At 33.5% G+C, this 16,853-nt stretch overlaps 3 protein-coding genes across 3 annotated transcripts; 1 reads left to right on the top strand and 2 right to left on the bottom strand.

Moving 5' to 3' along the window:
• The first annotated feature begins 2,507 nt into the window (after positions 1-2,507).
• On the top strand, positions 2,508-5,009 carry LOC123704398 (formin-like). Its single transcript, XM_045652760.1, has one exon. It carries the CDS (start codon positions 2,947-2,949, stop codon positions 4,132-4,134), a length of 1,188 nt encoding a protein of 395 aa, XP_045508716.1. The 5' UTR covers positions 2,508-2,946; the 3' UTR covers positions 4,135-5,009.
• A 6,144-nt stretch (positions 5,010-11,153) lies between these two features.
• On the bottom strand, positions 11,154-15,150 carry LOC123704290. Its single transcript, XM_045652604.1, has 4 exons — positions 14,982-15,150; positions 14,292-14,461; positions 13,514-13,680; positions 11,154-11,355 (listed from the first exon to the last, which is right to left on the bottom strand). The coding sequence occupies exons 1-4, from the start codon at positions 15,148-15,150 to the stop codon at positions 11,154-11,156; spliced, it is 708 nt and encodes a 235-aa protein (XP_045508560.1).
• LOC123704288 (leucine-rich repeat-containing protein 34-like) lies at positions 11,825-13,189 on the bottom strand. The gene has a single exon (XM_045652601.1). It carries the CDS (start codon positions 13,187-13,189, stop codon positions 11,825-11,827), a length of 1,365 nt encoding a protein of 454 aa, XP_045508557.1.
• Positions 15,151-16,853: the final 1,703 nt, after the last annotated feature.

The following is a 16,853-nucleotide window of genomic DNA, read 5'->3' on the forward strand; positions in this document are numbered from 1 at the left end:
TATACCTAAAGTTGGAAATTTTGAAAAAACTTCATTTTGGCGGCAAGAGATGAAACATGTGCCAATCGATAGTACATCAAAATACAAATAGGAAATACTCTTTGGTAAAATGTCGTAATTGATACGGTTTCGGAATAAATAAGGGTTAAAAAAAAATATTTTTTTTTTCAGTTTTTTGAATTATTTGTTACTTCTTACACTTAAAGGTTAAAACAAAGCATATAAAACTTCTAATTTGTAAAAAAAGGGTTTTAAAATGTTGCATTACTATCTAAACCAAAGTAATAAACCAACTTTGGGCTAGGGATACGCACGTGCGGTGCGTCACTTATTACAAATTAGAAGTTGTATATGCTTTGTCTTAACGTTTAAGTGTAAGAAGTAACAAATAATTCAAAAAACTAAAAAGAAAAAATTTTTTTTAAACTCTTATTTATTCCGAAACCGTATCAATTACGACATTTTACCAAAGAGTATTTCCTATTTGTATTTTGATGTACTATCGATTGGCACATGTTTCATCTCTTGCCGCCAAAATGACTTTTTTTTTTATCGCAAATTGGTAGGTATACCAGGCTTCATACTAAAATGTCCCATGCTCTTTTATCAAAATCGTATTCTTTACCGTTAGGTCCGTATAGGCTCATCATTGAAATTGTTGAATTATTTATTTTATTAAAATTATAAAATAATAAAAACCTGCGCATGCGCCTTAGAGCATTAAGGCATGCGCACATCATACATAAACAATGCGAAATTTAAATTGGTATCGTTTCATTTATTAAATTTAAATCAATAAATAAATCTATACTAGTCACGTCCGAAAGATGAAACTGGCTTTTTATTTCGAAAATTTATTTGGCAACTCTTGACAGTTAACTGTCATTAAAACCTGAGTTGTTGATGTGTCAAAGCTTGTCAAAGTGATTTTTTTTTCTGCGATTTTAGCTTAGGATTTTAGTGATTTCTAGAAAAAAAAAATTAAAAAAAATATATTTTTGAAAACTGAGTTGAAAATGTGGTTGAAAACATGACGAAAACTTTAAACTATGATTAATAAATTTAAAATGAAACAATTTGAAAGAGATGTAGTTTTCAAGGAAAAACAAGAGTGTTTACGAGAAATATCTCAATGCATTGTTAAGTGTGACTTGATATTTTGATGCTTTTCATCTTGATTGCATTGCACATTATTATAAGTAGGTATGATTTGTTTAATATTATTATTTTGCATGGATGATACCAGTAATCAAGTTAAAAACTATTCAAGCAACAATATAAAATTGAACGATCTGGTCCGTTCAAAATGTTTAAAGACACAAAATCAGTATCTCGACGAGATTTATTCTTTGACCGAACCATGTTATTCATGTTGAAGAGCAGTACAAAAAAAAAAAACAAGATGGAATATCTGCAGACATGGAAGAGTTAATGATGTCAGAGATAATGATAGTGATTCTTATTCTTTATTCGCGGCTGAACGCGGCTTTTAGATTTAATATGATTATATTGATTAAACAAAATTTAATTGTATTTTATTATGTTTTTTCTTACTTTCACTAGCTGTTCTTTTTTTTATCTGTATCAGATAACAGTACCAGATTACATATATATAATATTATATAGATGAAGAGGTTGTTAATCTCTCAAAAAAACAAAGCTCGTAATAATAAATTAAAGTATCAAAACTTTATTTCCAACTATAACCTAAGTTACCATTGACTCTACGCAGAAACGCCGCGATGACATTCCAGATAGTGTGGTCCTGTGGCCGCTACAAAAAATATATATACACCATAGATTGACACTAATACACTAATAGTTATTTTAAGTCTAGGTTGAAAAGTAGGTTTTTAATAAATAAGCACTCTCAGAACAATAGATTTATTTAATAAATGAAACGATACGATTTTAAATTTCGCGCTGTTTATGTATGATGTGCGCATGCCTTAATGCTCTAAGGCGCATGCGCAGGTTTTCATTATTTTATAATTTTAATAAAATAAATAATTCAACAATTTCAATGATGAGCCTATACGGACCTAACGGTAAAGAATACGATTTTGATAAAATTTGCCAATTTTGCTATGGATGGGGTGCTAAAGTGTAACTTTTTTATACCTAAAATTAAAAAAAAAAATTATTAAAAAAAAACTAAAGGGGACCTAACGAAAAAATTGTGGGACCTTATAGGACCTAACGGAGACCTATCGATTAAGGTCATTTTTGACCCAAAATTCTATGGATGGGGTGCTAAAGTTGCATTTTTTTATACCTAAAATTTAAAAAATTATTAAAAAAAAAACTAAAGGGGACCTAACGAAAAAATTGTGGGACCTTAAAGGACCTAACGGGGACCTAACGATCAAGGTCATTTTCAACCCAAAATTCCATAGATGGGGTGCTAAGTTTGCACTGGTAGTAGGTATATTGTATTGTTCTTTACTACTTTACTTTTATAGAAAATAATAAAAATGCCATAACATCAGTTTTGTAAATTTTATTAAGTACAACTTCTCTTCTTATCTTCTTCGGCATCATTAGTAGATTATTGTGAGCATATCGCTGATTTTAATAACTTTTGTCCATTGTAGTACCTATTCTGTGGTACCTATATTGTCAAAATCTCAAAATAAATAGCACGCCAACGGCCAATGGCTGAAATGAACGCAACACAAAGACACAAAGATGGCGTTCTGTCAGTTGTCACTTGTCGAAGTGTTATACAAAGGAAATCGTTGCTAAATTTACAATAATGTGAATAAATGGGATTAATAATTTATTGTGCTAAAATAATTCCTTAGCTTCAATCATGATGATGAAATTCGTTGCACATGTTTTAAGTTAACCGAAGATAAAATATCATTTCGGTTTATATAAGATGCTATCGATTTGTATTCCTGGAACAATAACAAAGTGAATGCAATTCCGTACAAATCGATGTAAATGCAGGAGTCGTGCGCAGGTGCAAATTTACCTAGACGAGTAGGCGTAGCAGAGCACTTGATTAAGTTTAAATCGTCTCCGAATCTTAAAAAGATGAAGAAATTTATACGGTCGAAGATGGATCGCAGTGAGTCAGCTGAAGTGGCTCAGGCACCGCCTCCCCCGCCGCCTGACATCAACCCAGAAAAAAAGACGGAAATCCAGCCGCCCTTGCCGCCCGTACCGCCTCCGCCGGACGAACCTTGGAACGTTACCGTGAAACAAGAGGTCGAAGACCATGAATACACCGGAGCGTACGGGCCTTACGAAAGTGAGGACAAAACTACGCAAGAGCAACCGGAGCAAGAAGATGTGAAGCCCCGAGTGACTATATGCCGCGACTACATCCGTGGCACGTGCAAAAGAATCGGCACGTGCCGGTTTGCGCACATATTCGATGTGTCCCAGCTAGTCGGCGTGTATACGTTCTGTCGGGACTTCCAAACGAAAGTTTGCAAGTTTGCAAACTGCAAATATGTTCATGCGGACGTGTTTGAGGAGCAGAACTTCTACAGAACTGGTTATCTGCCTCCTCATGCGTTCACGCATAAAAGAACTACTAATAGTCAAATGTCTGAGGCATCTCCCATGAGTGCCTCAGCAGCCCTCGCGCTGCAACCGCCGCCGCCGCCCCCACCGCTGCCGCCGCCTCCGCCGCCGCCTCCCGAGGAACCGGCCCCCGACTTCACATTCAAGAAGCCTCCGCCACCGCTCCCTAAAGATATAGAGAGAACATTAATGCCCATGAGGAGCTTCGAGGAGTCATACTTGGACTTGTTATCGTCCAATGCATTAAAGCGATCATGGTCCACACTTGAATCGGACACGCTTATGGACCATGAATTGGGCCCGTACCCAAAGAAATGCAAGCACTGTGATATCATGGAGTTTGGCATGCAGCATAGCAGGAATAAGCTGCAGAAAATGATATTAAACACAGAAGCGTTGGGTGTAAAAATTGCTCAAATTGACAAGAGGAATTCTAAGATTGAGTCTATAGTACTGAAGTTATTGACTTCCACATCTCCGAATGCCTCTAATCTCTATACTCCGTCGTCTTACAATAGGCAGTATAACAGAGAGTTCACACAGCTGGAACAATTCTCAGCGCTGTTGGGTAAACGTTTGGAGTTTTTCGGTAAAACCTAATTTAGTTTTCTTTGGTTTTTAATTTTTTTTAATTCAGCAAGCACAGCTATTGATTTGCGATTTATTTTATTTTTTATTTGTGTTCATTTCATTATTTTATTTTTGAAATTCTATCCTTGTGGGAAGTTAAAAGAAACAATCTTGATTCAACATTTTTGCAAATTTTTTTTCACAATTATCTTAAACATTCATAAACAATTTTCCCGCAAAATATAATATATAAATTTTTTACTCAACACCCCCATAGAAAATCCTTTATCACACCCATTCAGCCCTTTCAAATCACTATCATCAAGTTTAGCATAGCCCTTCCTTTTCACAATAATTTTGACAAAATCCAATGCGAAAATTCAGCAAAGCTCGCTCTTGCAATTGACTTAAACTGTGTAGCAATTTTTACATCCATCTGTGTTTATAAAATATTTTAAAGGACTAATATTTATTACAAGTCATCTTGAAACTGCTTGTAATAATATTGGTTCTTTAAAGCGTATATTTTGCAAGCACCTATGCAGTTCTTGTATTGTAAATCTTCTAAGGCCCGATTTTTCAATCCTTAGTTAAAACTTACCCGTCCAATAAAGTATTACACGATAATATTAAAATATCACCTATAAACTGACAAATAAAAGCAAGTAGAAAATATTTTTGAAATGGTAGTTTAATACGTTATTTAACGAATAAGTTTTAACCAATGATTGAAAAATCAGCCCTAAGAGTAAGGTTGCTATACTGTGTGTTTGTAAAATAAGACAAACTTGTATTATTACACCAATCGATATTGTCATTAATTTGGCTCTACATAGAGCTATTTCTGATAAAATATTATAGTTACATGTGCACTATGTTGTATTAAATTAAATCTTAAAACTTCAGCATTGTTTTTATCAATAAAATGCCTTTGTTCTTCGAAAAATATATGCTTTTTAACCAACTTAAAAAAAGGAGGAGGTTCGCAATTCGGCCCGTATTTTTTTTTTCAAAATTTCATTTATTTTGACAATAAATTTAATATCTAGCAATTTATCTATTAAAATTTACAGTCCGTGATCCATTTTGTATTTTTTTTAAACATATTTTAATCTATGACAAAAATATATGGTTTTAAAACTTTTTTTACCACACAGTACTTGAGAATCTGGTTTGATGCAAGTTATTAAAGATATAACATGAAACTATCTATTTAAATAATTTCATGAGATATGGCGAAATGTTTTTATATACCTTGTTTATTTAAAATTGTCAAAATATAACTGAGTTGTAGTTACGATGGTATATAAAAATATAAGGTTTTTGGCCGATAACTTTTTTTTAAATATTTTCTCATGCAAATCAATTAACAAATGATTTTAATTCTAAAAAACAATTAACTAATTTAATTATTGTTTTTATTGCAATATAATTAAAACAAAATTAATTTGAAAAATTTATATCAGAGAGGTTTACAGTCAAAAAAACGTTTAGATTTTGGTCTCAGTCATTTTATAGTAACAATAGAACACACATACATATTATTTTGATTGTGCTAGCTAATATGTATACTATTTGTGTTTCTCTTAATTTAATTTGAAATCCATTTATTTCATATATTTGATGTAAAATTGACAATTTAAATAAATAAGGTAAAAAATAATGATTCAACTTCAAAAATAATATAAAAAAGAGGTGATTTAAGTATTTTCAATAATATTAATTGCTTTTATTTCATATACCTACATATAATAAAGACAAACTGACAGAAAAGTGGCTTTTTTAACCTTTTATAGTGAGTATTTGTAAAAAAACTTCAAAAAAAGGAGGAGGTTCTCATTTCAACTATTATTTTGGCTTTGTTAGGTAGGTCCCTCAGAACTTTTGACTGGGTGAACAGATTTTGATAATATTTTTTTTTTATTTGCAAGCTGGTGCCTGCCTAGTGGCTAATAATATATATATAAGTTTCAGTTTTGACAATTTGACGGCGGTTTTTTTTAGATTTTAGTTAAAAAAAAAAAAAAAAATAGTATATATTTTCTTCAACAAAACCAAATTTAATTATTTTTTGCTTTACAAACTATGTAAAATTAGCTCTTGACTTCAAAATCGATTGATATAAAGTTTAGTTGCTAACTCTTTTCAATGCGAATCTTTAGTCCTACAATCCTACTAATCCTATCCTATCCTACTAATATTATAAATGTGAAAGTTTGTGAGGATGAATGTATGTGTATGTATGTTTGTTACTCTTTCACGCAAATACTACTGAACCGATTACAATGAAATTAAGCACACATACAGAGGGTAACTTGGATTAACACATAGGATAGGTTTTATCCCAGAAATCCCATGGGAACGGGAACTATTATTCTTTGAAAACGCGGGTGATGTCGCGGGTGGAAAGCTAGTTTTTAATAAGTTACTTTGTAATAAAATATCCGAATTTCAAGTTGTCAAAAATCTTTACTATTAATTATTCTGTATGTAGATATATTATATACATAGTTACCTACTACATGAATTGAAGTTATGTAGTTTACATAAACATCTTGTACTACTTACTAGCTGTGCCGCGCGGTTTCACCCGCGGGTAAAATCAAGTATTTCTATAGATTTTGTATTCTGAAGCATAAACTATAATATTGAAAAAAAAATCCATTCAGTAGTTTTTACGCGAAAGAGTAACAAACAGCCATACTTACAAACTTTCGCGTTTATAATATGTATTAGTATGATTTTGCATGGACCTATATCTGAAATAAAGAAATAAAATAGCAGTAGTCAAACTTACCTCTCTCCGTGTTACTTTAGCGCTCGACATTTTGGAAAATTATTTCTTTCTTTTTAACCCAATTCAAAAAAAGCAGCAAATGCTCGATTCGACTGTATTTTTTGTATTTTTTTTTTTGGCTTGTTATCTCAGAATTACTCATTGTGATTGGGTAAAACGATTTTGATAATTCTTTTATTATTTGAAATCCCATTTAAATTTGGTTTAGGATTGACTATTTGAAGGCGATTTTTAGTTATTTTTTCTAAAAAAAGTATTATTTTTTGTTCTGTTTCTCAAAAAGAGTACCTAAGAAATCTAATGTATGTTTATGTAATCTTGGAGAGCACTAGAACATACCTACAACACATATAAAACATCTAGAAATCTGTTTTTCGGTTAAAAACATTTAAAAATTCGTTTTTTTAACAAAAAACGGTCTGAATGTAATTGTATCGATATAAACCATTCTTGAATTTTATATTGTATTACTAACCTGACTTTTCTACATTAAAAAATATTGTTTTTTTTTAACTTTTTTAATTTTGAATTACCTACTGTATCTTTTGCATAAGTATAAACATAGCTTAAAAATAGAATAAAGGAATACATGGGGTGGACAAAGGTACATTTCTGCAGCGAAATATAAGGGCGTGCATAGGATATGATTATCGCGAGTGCTAGATAAGTTATAATAGTTTTTAGATATTTACCTTTTTAGTGTGTATTTGAACATTATGACGCGATTGATTTGATATAGGAAGATTTATACCTATTACATTTTAGTAAGAGTTTTACCCTTTTAGTTGATTTTAAAAGAATTTTGGAAAGTAGTGTGTAGAAAGATTATTTTTAGATGCATATTTAAGATTTTAATTTTATACTTTTCACAAAGATTTTAAGAGTTTTCACATCGATAGAGCGCTTGCTAAAATCGCTACAGGGTTAGAGTGTCATAAATATCAATAGATAGAGAAACGCCAAGAATGATTTCTCTGCTCAATTCTTATTGGTCATCCAACCATCCGTGAGCCCATTGAAATCTTCCGATTGGCGAATTTTAAGCGAATCGCTTGACGTCATTATATCCAACAGATAAGCTTTGTATATTTTCATTTATGGCAGCATTGTCTCGCAGTGAATGGGTTACTTTATGTCCTAAACGTTTTGATTACCCTTAGATTACAAAATAAAGTAAGTGATTACCTAACCCAATGATATTTTCATTTAAAGTGCCTAGTACCTGTTTATGTCTGCTCTATGCAATGATTTTATATACGTACGTAAGTACGTTACCAATACAATATTCTGTCTTCAAAAACGGTACACGCACACACGATTAGACGTCAAAGTGAGATGGCATGATTCAACTATCGTGAGCGCAAAAGAGACAGCTGAAGTTTGACGTGCCACGCATGGAAGGCAACGCTAGGTAAAGAGCTAGCGCGCAAGAGCAACTTTTGTCTCCGCAACTATTTTGTCTCTCCCATCAACTCTATGGGCTAGTAAGAAAGTGCGCGCACGTAGCGACGCAACTCCCCATACAGTTGATGGGAGAGACTAAATAGTTGCGGAGACAAAAGTTGCTCTTGCGCGCTAGCTCTTACCTAGCGTTACCTTTTTACTTATTAGATCATACGCTCTAGAAATATAAAATAGAGCCTCGGCCCTCGACTCTATAATAATTATATATTTTTTATAATCGGTCCAGTCCTTTTTTTAATGAAATCCATGTAATATTAATTAGTTTTATAGCATTCAAGTTCTCTATGAGACATTTAGAAAGAAAAATTCGACCACAAAACGGTATTCTTACACTAAACAATAAAACTTTCGTCGCTATAACATTATGTTAAACTACCTGCTCGGCTCGACTCTACACTTGTAATAACAGAATAGGTACTCGTATTGCATATTTCACTCAGAAATAACAAGCTTTCTGGCGAAAGAGTTTTCGAATATATATTTTTATAAGTTTTTAAACCAATACCAACAAAAATATTTCTTCATTATGTAGGTATAATATTAGTTTAGATATTTAAGTGGAAGTATTTTTATACTGTAGTAGTAGAAAATAATTTTTGCTCGATAAATGCAAGGCCTATGTATATTTTCAGTTGGCGGACGTTATAATATACATAGACCAACTTTTTCTTTAGTTTTTCTATAAATGTGTTGATTTTTTTATGTTTAGTTAAGTATTTCATAAGATACCTAATTTGTTATTATTTAGAATATAAGTTTAATATTGGTGTCAATAAATAGTTACAAAAGTATTAATCGAGTTTTATTTTTATTTTTTCTGGTATAATTAGCTATAAGAAGTTAAGTTCTAACAAGTTCTAATGCCTCCTCCACACTACTCGCGAAGTTCCTCGGCGAAGTACTTGGCCGAAGTTGACTGAAGTCCGCGGTGCTACACTACACACTCGTTCAACTTCGCGAGGAGCGCATAAGTTCATATTCAGAACGAACTTCAGGTAACTTCGTGCCCTTTGACTCGGGCGCAAAAACCGACAACAAACGGAAGTCGGCTGAGGCGAGGTAAAGTTGGACGAAGTAAGCCGAAGTGCCTCTCTACATTATTCTATTCGTCTAACCTCGTTCAACTTCGCGAGTAGTGTGGAGGAGGCATAAGCATATTTTTATGTGCCCATAGAGTCACTCTACAATGTAGAGTCTACAGCACAGGTCTACATAATGTAATCAAAGACGATAGACTATTAAATTAAATATTTTTTTGATAAAATGTGATCTATTGCAATACACTTAAGGTTGCTTTTCCCTTATAAGCGGAAGCTAACCAAAAACGGTCCGAGCGAGAGGTCTCCCAAAAGGGAATGATCCTTGTCTAACATTTTGACAACTCATTACTCAACCTATCAATAACGTTTATTAAGTAGAAATGGTAGTTAGGGTGACCATGAATTTTGTTTAACTTTGCACCATCTCACGAATTATGTATCGCTTTAAAATATTTAAATTTAAGACTTGAAAACGAAATTCTCGAGAACGTAAGAGATGAGGCTACGATAAAAATGGTATTATTCAGCTATGAATGAAAATTATAACTTACGGTTTTTACACTTTCAGGGTACAATATATACTATATTTAAGTTTATTTTTTACATACACTAAGCCGCTCGCTTTTCAATCAATTTGTCTCTTATTTTGTTAAGCCATGGTCACCTAGTTAGAAAGTTTTGTACCGCTTCGAAATCCGTTGAGTAGTTTTAAAGTTTTAAGCATACATAGGAACGGACAGACAGCTATACCGACTTTGTTTTATACTATGCAGTGATGTAGCCAAAATAATTTTATATCTTTATATACTTCAGCCTTATATAGGTACCATAAGTAAACTTTTATAAACATTAAAAAATAATTTAAATTAGGGTGTTATCAAGTAATGATCTAATTATTAGTTATTAATTAATTATTGTATGGCTCTTATTTTTTCTGTGTCTACAGGATTAGAAAGAAATAATACAAACTATTTACTTTCATATAATATTTCAGTTTATTTATCAATATAATAAAACTGAACGACTGCAATAACATTGCTTATCATACATAATATGTTCTTATTACTTATTTAACTTTCTACTTTAAAAAGTTTAAACCTTAGTTATATGTATTCGAGATACAACAACCAATAGAGCCTATCAACCAAGTCGTGTCCATAATTTAATAATCTATAATAATTTTTCTGGTTTCTTCATAATGGCAGCACTATTATCTGTGAAAAGTTCAAAACTTTTGCTCATTTTGCTTATATTATTAACTTATTTACTACGTATTTGGCTTTATTTCTGAAATTTCTGTAACATTACTATCACGATGGTATTTTTCAGTACTATAAAGTTTATGGTATACTATAATTACCACTATTTTTTTTTTAATTTGCCGCCGTTTTTACGGGACACGGCTCGTTTGACAGACTAGTTAGAACTTTAACACAGCACAACACACGTTTTCAAACGATAAACAGAAGGATATATACGAAGAATTAGTATTTACAATATGCTTCCGGAATACGCTCTACAATGAGAAAAATATTGTTCAATGAAAATTATTATTTTGCAGCGTCTTAGTTTATATATTTTGTATGGTCGTAAATGTGGACTTAAAAAAAAATTCCCTACGTTATTGTTAATATCATCAAACATTGCACAAGCTAACAGGCATAAGATTAGGACTAGGTACATGGTTTTCGAAATGACTAGAAATATTTATAACCTCAAAACAACAATTGATATTATATATCTTTAACTTATTCAATAACAAGAGCCATTAATTTAGAACAAGTCGTGTTTTCTTCAATGCCGGGAAAATTGAAGCCTTTTCGCGCCAACTCTGCGTACGTCATCACAAAAACGTCATGGAATCCCGCCTTTTTGGCCACAGACTGCGACGCTGCGGCCGTGAAAACTGTCGCCGTCACTTTTATGCCTAAGGCCTTGCAGAGCGGTATACTGAAAAAAAAAATTGTTCTTTACAATGAATTTATCACTCATCAAAAAGGAGTTTAGAGTTTGGAAAGGAGTTTGGAGAATTGGTTACGTACAAGCATACAGGTGAAGCTTATAAAATCGTGTTATTTAATATTATAACCGACATTTTGAAATAAGAGGAAAATTGTATTAGGTATATCAAGATTTTTATTTCTTTTAAACGTTACAAATTTTAAAAGAGACATTAATATTGACCTATAAAAAACTAATTACAAGAACAAAAACACATTCCACACATGATTATAGAATAATTACACTAAAACAACATAAAAAAAGACGTGTGTCACTCGGGGACTGCCGCGGTAAAGCAATTGCATGCTATGCCTTCAAGCCACACCTCCGTCCGTCGGAGTGGGGAGCGTGAGGTTTTTTCGTTACGGAATTTCTCGATTCGGTCCCCGCGCTCAAGGCCCGTGATAGAAGCTATCATTTAAAATCTATTAAAGTCTGTCTTATCAAGTTTGTGTCGTTGTTTACAGTCAACTTTTACGATTCTCTTTTCTGACAAAACGTTACGTTTGATATGATAGATTGGTTGGGCGAATCCAAAGTCCATTTCACAATAATATAAGTGCTTATTCCTATCAGCAGGGTTTGGATAATACGCTGCATATAAAACCTCATCTACTTCATATAATTTAACATCTATAGTATGTTGAAATAACGCACCGCTTAACAACATTCGTTCTATTATAACACAGGTTTCGTGGCCAATCTTATTTCCGAATATGTTGAAAAACCGTAAATAATACGCCTTTTTCAATGTGTTCAATAAATCCTGGAGGCCGTCGTCTGTTATTTTGTTGTACGACACATCTAACGCACGTATTTTTGAGAATGGTAATCCGAAACTTAACGCTTTTGCTCCTGTGTCCTGAACACTATTACCAGCTATGTTTAATAATATTAAAGCAGGATTATCTTTAAGATATTCAGCAAATAACTCTGCTCCATAATCACCGATTTTATTATATCCTAAATCCAAGTATAGTAAAGTGTTATTTTTGCGCAGACCGCGTATAAAATATTCTACATCATGCCCGATGAATTCATTCTTTTGCAGATGCAATTCGATGATAGTTTTATTTCTCTCTAACAGGTATTCCATGTGATAGGCAAGCCACTTTGTTTCATATGAATATCGATTAAACAATGGTACAACTCGACTCAAATCAAGTACTTTCAAAGTGCTGTTCGCGCCGTGGTCGATTCTCAAAGCCGTAATAATATGGGCTATGCTTGTAAGCGTCTGTCCTGTTTCACCAATATCACAGTACTCAAGACTTTTATTTTTAACTAGAAAGTCTGCGAAATATTCACCACCCTTTGCGCCGAAATCGTTTCCATTGATCCTTAGATACTTGAGTTTCAAAAACTCCGCGTATTTTGATAAATTCAAAATGGACGTCTCCGTTAAATTGTTGTTCATGATGTTCAGATTTATAATGCTCGATCGGCCTTTTACGAGAAGTTTCTTCAATAGTTTGAAGAAGCCGACGTCTGTTATTTTATTGTACGCTAGATCGAGCCTTGTGATGCGTTTCGGGGAATCCCGGATGTATACGTATATTGCACGAATATCAGCGTCACAAATGCGTTTTTTACACCGATCGTAGATGTCATTACCTCGTAGTACTAAATAAGCAGTGCCATCAGAATTCCTCTCAGTAAAGAGACCAAGGCGTATTTTATTTATTTCCGTAGATTGCAACGGAGGTGGGTGCCCTGTGATGCGTTTTAGTAGGCCCTCGGTGTCGCAAATACAGCGTTTTTGCTTACGGGGTGGATTTTTCATTTTTGTTTACAATTTGGACGGATTCACAAACTTTGGTGGTACCTAATTTTGATTGATTTTATTAATTTACTGTCAAATTACCATATTTTTTTGTTAAGGCTGCCAGTAGGTATTAAAGTTAAATCGCAATGACATAGAAACTCATAAGAATAACTACTCTTTAAAGAAATGAAAACATATAGCAAGTACTCCCTTTTTGGAGTATTAGGATAAAAACAATGGAACAGAACACGTTTTTACGTTGTTTATCAAAGCATTATTGAAATAGTTTAAAAAACATAGTGAACCATGAATAATGTCTCATTAAAATTAAAATAATATTACCGCGCAAGAAGCATCTCCTTGCCAATCGCCAAGCCTCTCCAAGCTGGGTCTACCACCAGCCCATAAGCTGTCAAGTACTGATTTACACCAAAACGCTCGAAGATATCGACGCCACGGGAAACCATGTCAACAGCGCCGAATAACTTGGCCCAGATCTTGTCTTCGCTCTGTTGAATTAAAAAAAAATATTTCTTATGTACGATTCAACATAACATGAGCAAGCAAGATAAAATAATAAAAAAGAGACAATACCATTATGATATTATTAATTATAATAGGTAGGTACTAGGTATGTACTTATGTAATTTGTGCTAATTAATAAAAAACTTTGCAGTTTATTTACCTACTTATATTTATATATCTCCACGGCAGCAAATTTATAATAAAATAAACATCTTAAGCATCGATCTGAAAAAAATAAAATTAAAAAAGCAAATAAAAAATCTCTACTGACAAAAAAACATGGCTGATAACAAAAAAAAATGTGTGCGTGTACTATAGTGTACACACGTAAGAAGTGAAACTTCTTTATGACCTTATTTTTCAAAAAATAATTTAGGTACTATATGCAACTTTACAGAAATACGTCGAATCACGCGTGGTAGGGATAAGAAAAAGATGGCGCGTAACGGAAAAATGTCACGCGTAACGAAAAAATGTTACACTAAATTTTTTTCCAACCCCGATAAAGAAGTTTCACTTCAAAAAAATGGCGGCAAGCACTGATTTGCACACAACACAAGCGATGATTTCTCTTTCACAAGCGATGATTTCTCACTTTGAATGGTTCTTCTTTGTCGTCATTCGAAGCTACTGTTAACACGTTGACGCTGATAATGTTTGTCGGTTTGTCTGTGTCTTCTACACAAACTAGAGACAACTTGTCTTTAATGGTATCACGCCACAATTTCTCCAAATTCGCTTGTGCCGTTGGGTATTTGTGGATACCTAAATAAATAAATACATTTTTAACACAGCATAAAGGAAGATTTCTTGACATCGTAAAACAAGTAAGTTCTTCGTGTAAGGCTGGTTGCAGAGCTTGACCGACCATCAGTGCGTACCGTCGGTCTTGACGATACGCACAACAATGTGTATGACTATGACACATACGCATAAAACCGTTCATAGCTAGACCGACCATACGCACGTGTATTGTCATGCGCATTAGTGTCATAGTCATACAATTGTTGATGCGTATCGTCAGGACCGACGGTACGCACTGACGGTCGGTCAAGCTCTGCAACCAGCCTAAGGATTTTTATTTTTAGTAAATATTCGAAAAAACTCGTTCTCGTATAAATTGTTTGAATTTTATAGTATTTTTTGTATGTTTCAAATGAACTATTAATACTAACGTTACGTTAACGTTAAAATGTTTAAAAAACTGGGTAATCAATTTCAACGCCTACCAAAAAGATAATTGCATCAAATGTTGCTTATTTTTTACCCAGGCTCATTTATTTACCTATATACTTGCATGGTGGCTCATCAGCCATAAAGTACTTAACCAGGAGCTGAACTGCTGTTTCCACCTGCTCTTCCATAAGATCCTGGACCCTGAATTTTGTGCCGCGTGCTGTGAAACGGTGCCACACCGTTGGTAGGGGGATGGACTCGGGGCGGCGATAGACCATCTAGGGGTTTAATAGTAATCACTACATAGTATAAACCAAAGTCGCTTTCTTTGTCCCAAAGCATGCTTAAATCTTTAAAACTACGCAACAGATTTTGATCCTGTTTTTTAAACAGATAGATGATTAAATAGGAAGGTTTTAGACAAAGCGTGCAAAGTTGCGGACGGAATGCTAGTATAGTATAACGCTGATTATTCGAATTATTCAGGGTCGTCAATCAGGTCGCAGAAGAATTCTAACAAATACCCGCGGCCCCATGGGTTTTAGTCGGTAAGAATCCGACATAACCCACGGCTCCTTCCCCGGAGGCCGTGGGTATCTTTGGAAGATTTCCCCACTATAAAAAAAACCGGAAATAAAAAAAACGACCTATCACACATAGAATAGACTTTTTATAATAACTGGGGTTTTAATATGTTTCGGTACCAAGGTTCAAACTTCAAACAAATCCGATCAGGGGCCGTATTTCCAGCCAGTTTACGCCGTGAATTGAACTGACTGGCAAATTCATAATATGAATGCAATAACCATAAAGTAAGTACTTGAAATACTGAAGATAGCAAATTTTCCTGAAAACGTACACTCCTATGTTTTTAAAAAGAAATAGAACTGCATTCAAAGATTTTCGAAAATTCACTTGCATCAACCGGAAATTGAACTAACTAAGAATAAAAACAATTGGTTAAAATCGACGAAATACTGAATTTCAAGTATGTACTTTCCCTCCAGGGCCTATCGAAATTTTCCACATTGTATACCCACGTATATACACTACCTATAGGTTCTTACAAACTTTCTCGTTTTTAATATTTAAGTAGTAAGTAGTACCTAGTAATTTTAAAGTTCGGTTAATTTGTTCTAAACAAATTATAAAAAATTATCTTCCCTTTAATAATAGGTTCTTTCAAAAATTTCACTCTTTATTAAAAAGTGTTAATCTTACCTTGCGGTTTGCTTGCAACTGGCCAACTGTTGAGATGTCTCTGCCGGAACGGTGGAAATATGGCAAAGCCTAAGGGTGAGTTAGGGTTGGTGTACACTGAGAACTTTATATCTATTCTACACTTACCAACTTCCTATCCTACTAATATTATAAACACGAAAGTCCCGTACAAATGTTCCATATGTTTGTTACTCTTTCAAGCGATAACCACTTATGACTGAACGGATTTTGATACAATTGTAGGACTGTAGGTATAATTTATATGTCGTTTGTAGAAAATATTTATCTAAGATGCTAGAATACGTAGTTAAGTCAGAATTACTTATTAAGGTAACATTTTTATCTATACTAATATTATAAAGCTGAGAAGTTTGTTTGTTTGAACGCGCTAATCTCAGGAACTACTGGTCTGATTTGAAAAACTGTTTCAGTGTTAGTTGTCCCATTTATCGAGAAAGGCTATACAGGCTATATATCATCATGCTAAGACCAACAGGAGCGAAGCCATGCGGGCAAAACCGCGAGGCATAGTTAGTTTTTAATAAACATAGTATGTATAAAAAAATTCTCAATGGAATTTGTAACCCAGTGTGCTGCCAACCTAACCGAATACCATCGCATAATCCAATACAGCCGCTAAACGGAATTTAATTCGTCTAAATTATTTCCTCCAACACCATCATATTGCGAATTGCGATCGCCTGTGCCCTACAGCTCAGTGGTTGATGTTTTTGCTTATGAATAGAGATGGCAGTTCATA

This window comes from Colias croceus, chromosome 29, assembly GCF_905220415.1.
Source record: "Colias croceus chromosome 29, ilColCroc2.1".
Lineage (NCBI taxonomy): Eukaryota > Metazoa > Arthropoda > Insecta > Lepidoptera > Pieridae > Colias > Colias croceus.

Excerpts from the sequence above, each read along its gene's own strand:
- LOC123704398 (XM_045652760.1), top strand. The coding sequence starts at position 2,947 with ATGCAGGAGTCGTGCGCAGGTGCAAATTTACCTAGACGAGTAGGCGTA.
- LOC123704288 (XM_045652601.1), bottom strand. The coding sequence starts at position 13,189 with ATGAAAAATCCACCCCGTAAGCAAAAACGCTGTATTTGCGACACCGAG.
- LOC123704290 (XM_045652604.1), bottom strand. The coding sequence starts at position 15,150 with ATGGTCTATCGCCGCCCCGAGTCCATCCCCCTACCAACGGTGTGGCAC. Across the intron at positions 14,462-14,981 it reads GCCACCATGCAAGTATATAG|GTATCCACAAATACCCAACG; the intron begins GTAAATAAATGA and ends TTATTTATTTAG. Across the intron at positions 13,681-14,291 it reads ACAAAGAAGAACCATTCAAA|AGCGAAGACAAGATCTGGGC; the intron begins GTGAGAAATCAT and ends TTAATTCAACAG.